This window comes from Corvus brachyrhynchos, unplaced genomic scaffold (genome assembly GCF_000691975.1).
Source record: "Corvus brachyrhynchos isolate BGI_N302 unplaced genomic scaffold, ASM69197v1 scaffold115, whole genome shotgun sequence".
NCBI classification, from domain to species: Eukaryota; Metazoa; Chordata; class Aves; order Passeriformes; family Corvidae; genus Corvus; species Corvus brachyrhynchos.
Window position 1 is genome coordinate 7,531,570 of NW_008239553.1, and position 4,213 is coordinate 7,535,782.

A 4,213-nucleotide genomic window follows, 5' to 3' on the forward strand; every position below is an offset into this window, starting at 1 on the left:
CCCACAAAAACAAAAAAGTTCAAGGGCCCCAAATGGCTGCTTGCATCGAAAAGGTACCTATGGTCATGAAACCTGGAGCAGGAGCCCCTTCCACTCCCCCAAATTCAACAGGAACATACTCTAGGCAGAAATGGGAGTGTTCTTCGGTAGGTGTGGCCAGACATCAGTGACGGGGCATGTCACGTCATTTAGGATCCACGGGGCAGGGTATGAAGCAATGGCAAGGACTGCCCAGGATCGCTATCAGAGTAACTTTATGTTTGAAAGGGCCAGGGATTTAGAAGGCTGGTGCAACATCGCAGCTCGCTACAGGATGTTGCTCCTGACCCCAGGGATCAGAAACCGCAGCACAGACTATTGCACAGAACCAGAATGGGGGGGGAGGGGGGGGTGTGTGCAGAGATTTCTGCAGAAGTGTTCAGCAGCAAGTTCCAAGGGAAGGATTGATGCAGTTGAGCAAAACTCATTGCATTGAAGGATTCACAGAGCTGAAAATGAGCAAGTCAAAAGGCAGACTGCAAACACTAGAGGAGCTACAAAGTAAACACGGAACAAGTCCCCTGAAACAAGGGAAGGGGTAACAACCCCGTTTTCGATACAAACCTACCCCCTACAAAGAGGGTAAAGAGAACTGGGATCCCCACCCTACAGCAGCAAGTGTTACACAGTAACTTTTCCACTCCTGCCTGCCACAGGGAGACACAGAGGCCAAGCTCACACCTCCATGAGAAAGGCCACCGGAGCGAGATGCTCTCCCTCACTGGACACAGTGCAAAGAGAATGAAAAGTTTAATTCCTGAGTCTTAGCATGCTTCCTCAAACTGAGAAACCAGGTGTAGAGCAACACAGTAAAAAAACCTCAGAAGGATGTGATAATGACTCTTTGGAAAGGTGTTTTGGAGGCACTGCTGTTGCTTACACTTGTACATAGCCAGAAGGGAGAGAATTTCCATCCTCTGCACTGAATGGGGCAACAGGAAGAACGGCTGTTGCAAAAGCCTTATACAGCAGAACAGTTTACTGAAGTCTAACCCAAACAGTCTGGCTACTTGCCTCTTCCTTACCTGGAGGTTCAGGATTTTATAACTTCAGATTGCATTCATTCAGTTAATTCTAGATCCCTAACTACATGAAGCTCCCATTCCAGTCTTTGTCTGATATGAGCCCACCCCCCCAGAGATGCAAATTTCTCAGATTATGTAAATAACAACATCCATTTTAAAAAACAATCACAAAAAAACCTCCAATTGATCTCTACAACACATGCTCTCCCCAGCTCTGACACAGGGTGATATAAAACATGATCCAGTCAGGTCTTTGGCTCTGGCTCCTGACACAATTCCCCATACACTTTGCACGTGTATTTTTTCATGCTCCTTGCTCTTCTTCTCCCCAGGAGGAAAGGAGCACCAAAGGTTATCCCCCCCAGACACAAAAATAGACGTGCAGGAGCCGCCTACACACCAGTCTCATTTCTTTCGCTGCTTTTGACATTAGGATCCTCTTGCACCTTTCTCATCTCCAGTCCTTTCACCCATGTGTAGGCAAAGGAGCCCCCCAGAACCATCAAGTTACTCGTCCACCACAAGAAGCTCTTTGTCTCCTCGAAGTAGATAACAGCCAGCACTGTTTGGGCACAGGCCTTGGCTGTCCCAGACACGTTGTGGGTGAGTGGGCTAGTGAACTTAATCTGAAGTCCAGTCACATACCCGATGGCAAAGCCAAACACTCCCCCCAGGGTCATCATGCCCCAAAAACTGGGGCTCCCCAGCTTGTCGAAGTGGTAGAGAGTGCGGAACTCGCCCAGCAGCATCATGAGGGGGAAGAACAGGACACAAGCATTGACGTTGTTGTAGAAGGTCAGGCGCCAGATGCTACCATCCACCACAGGCAGCACCTTCTTGGTGTAGATGGCATTGAGAGAGACACAAAGGCTTGCTAAGATCCCAAAGAAAATACCTGTCCATGACAGAGTGCCCTCTGCTCCTTCCTGGTCAACACCCAGCCAGAAGCCACCTGCAACCAAACAAATCAGGCATCATCTGAACAACTGCTGAAAGGCTCAAAACTTACAGTCAAGAATTCATTATTTTCTTTATAGTGAACAACAACAAGAGACAGGCTTAAGGGCTTCCCCTTTCTATTAACTGAACCCACAAAATATCATGACTAGTGTCCTGAGAAGACTTATTTTGGGAGTACGGGAAATTTATTGTGCGGATAATTCAGTCTCAGAAGACTAATTCCCACACTGAGCAGGCAGCACTAGTTCAGAAACGATTAATCCAGCTAGTCTTTGCATATAGATAATTTTCAGGAGACCATTTTTTTTAATTGAAAAGGCTGAAAAGTGACACACGGGTAGAAAAAATATTTTTCAAAGTTTGAAAAAAATCCCACTTTATAGACTTTTCTCTGCTGTTAACAGGAAGGAAAAAATAGGTCAGAGAAGAAGATGGAAAGATAGTAAAAACATGAATGTAATAGTAAGCATGATCCAAAAAAAAAAAAAAAATCACAAGGCAGAAACTGTGTGCAGTACATTCATGTTAAATTTTGATGGGCAAAGCACTCTCTAACCACCTCCAAAACAGGAGCTACAGGCTTTGCATCTCCAGGGCAGAGAGGGAGACCTCTCCCCATCCAGCTCATAAGCAAAACATAAAAGGGAGATGAGCTACTGAAGGAGCACTGCACCACATTTTCATTAGCTGCTTCTTGTTGGAGGTTGCCTGGAAAGTTGCCTGCAAAGCACCTAAGACACTTGAAACTAAGCCCAGATACAAATGAGTTCAGTGCACAGATGGAAGGGCTTTGTGTCAGGCCAAAGAGGATGCTCAGCTACGCTGCTATAGGCATACAGGCAATGCTCTCACAGTGAAAGGAGATGGAGCCACGAGGACAGAGTCCCAGTCTTAGAGAAATCCTGTCAGGCTGCCAGGCACCATACTCCTGGGCAGTGCCTGAACAAAAGATGAGCTGAAGGCAATTGCTTGCATCACTTGGGTAGAAAATACAGTAGCTCTGTTCCTGTTCACGTCTTCCGTGGAGATGAGATTCTCTTATTTTCCTCTGATCCATCCACTTGTCTAAAACTAAAGTGAAAGCATGCACACCTGGAACCAGACTGAAATCAACATTTCATCATTCTTGGCATCTAAATGGCCCTCCAGCAGAAGGCAGCTTTTGGGATTACTTTGTCCTTGGAATGGAAGGCTTATAAGCATTCCTGTTAAGCCAGTCAGTGGCTTGCCCCACATCCTAACTGCATAACCAGATCTTCTGGTGGTGTTTTACGCTTGGCTTGGTCAGCTAACCCTCTATCAAATGCATTCAGCCTATTGTAAAAACCAATTGGCTGGCTCTATTGTATGGTCCCAGTGGTGCTGACATAAATGTCATTGTTACCAAAGTTAATAATCAACAAGGACTTGGGAACAGGGAGAAAGCCACCTGCTATTTTATGGTGGGGGAAGAAAAGAAAAGGTAAGGCAAGTTAAACCTCATTAGAGGGTAGATAGGTTTTAGTGCTCAAAGGAAAAAGGGAGTTATGTCAAACGAGAGCAATTTCTTCTCTTAACGAGTTACCTACATCCTCCAGACATACAAATTTGGTTGCCAGAGACAGAGCAAGGCACAAGCCCTGAGCTTCCCCATCTAAGAGGGAGCTGCCATGCAGGTGGGGATGACTTCCCAAGGGAAAGATACCCCACCACCATCTCTCTGGGGCTGGCTGTAGGATGGGTGCAGGCAGCCCTTTCTGCTCCCCCTCACCTATGATGACTCCGCAGGCCAGGAGGGCATAGAGGGAGGTGGTCTGCTTGAGGAGGAGGTAGGAGAGCAGCACGTTGAATACGGTGGTGAGGGACCGCCCCACATTGTAGAAGGCCACGCCGACATGCTTGAGGCAGAGGTTGTTGGAGGTGACCATGCCGATGAAGACGGCGGAGAGGGGCAGGACGCTGCGGGACACCTTGGGGTCGAGGCGGAGGGTGGGCAAGCCGGCGCAGGGGGGCCCGCAGGCCCCCCCCAGGCTGAGGCCCAGGCAGAGGGCGGCCGTGAGGGCGCACTGGAAAAAGGTGACGAAGAGAGGGGCGTCGAGGCGCAGCGAGGGGCTGTCCAGGAGGTACTTGTTGAGGAAGACCATGGCGATGGAGGTGAACCAGTAGAGGCAGACTACCACGGCGATGCGCAGCGCTCGCAGCAGGAAGGG

The 4,213-nt window shown here is 48.4% G+C and overlaps 2 protein-coding genes across 2 annotated transcripts in view; both read right to left on the reverse strand.

Annotated features, from left to right (window-relative positions):
- CRY2 (cryptochrome circadian clock 2) overlaps positions 1–164 on the reverse strand; it is a 21,620-nt gene extending 21,456 nt beyond the window's left edge. The window contains exon 1 of the mRNA XM_017741609.1: positions 120–164. Coding sequence (XP_017597098.1) covers positions 120–164 — 45 coding nt within the window. The remainder of the gene's footprint in view (positions 1–119) is intronic.
- A 606-nt stretch (positions 165–770) lies between these two features.
- On the reverse strand, positions 771–4,207 carry SLC35C1 (solute carrier family 35 member C1). The gene is made up of 2 exons (XM_017742299.1): positions 3,775–4,207; positions 771–2,016 (listed from the first exon to the last, which is right to left on the reverse strand). Exons 1-2 carry the CDS (start codon positions 4,145–4,147, stop codon positions 1,457–1,459), a joined length of 933 nt encoding a protein of 310 aa, XP_017597788.1. The 5' UTR covers positions 4,148–4,207; the 3' UTR covers positions 771–1,456.
- Positions 4,208–4,213: the final 6 nt, after the last annotated feature.

Excerpts from the sequence above, each read along its gene's own strand:
- SLC35C1 (XM_017742299.1), bottom strand. The coding sequence starts at position 4,147 with ATGGTCTTCCTCAACAAGTACCTCCTGGACAGCCCCTCGCTGCGCCTC. Across the intron at positions 2,017-3,774 it reads GGCCTGCGGAGTCATCATAG|GTGGCTTCTGGCTGGGTGTT; the intron begins GTGAGGGGGAGC and ends GTTTGGTTGCAG.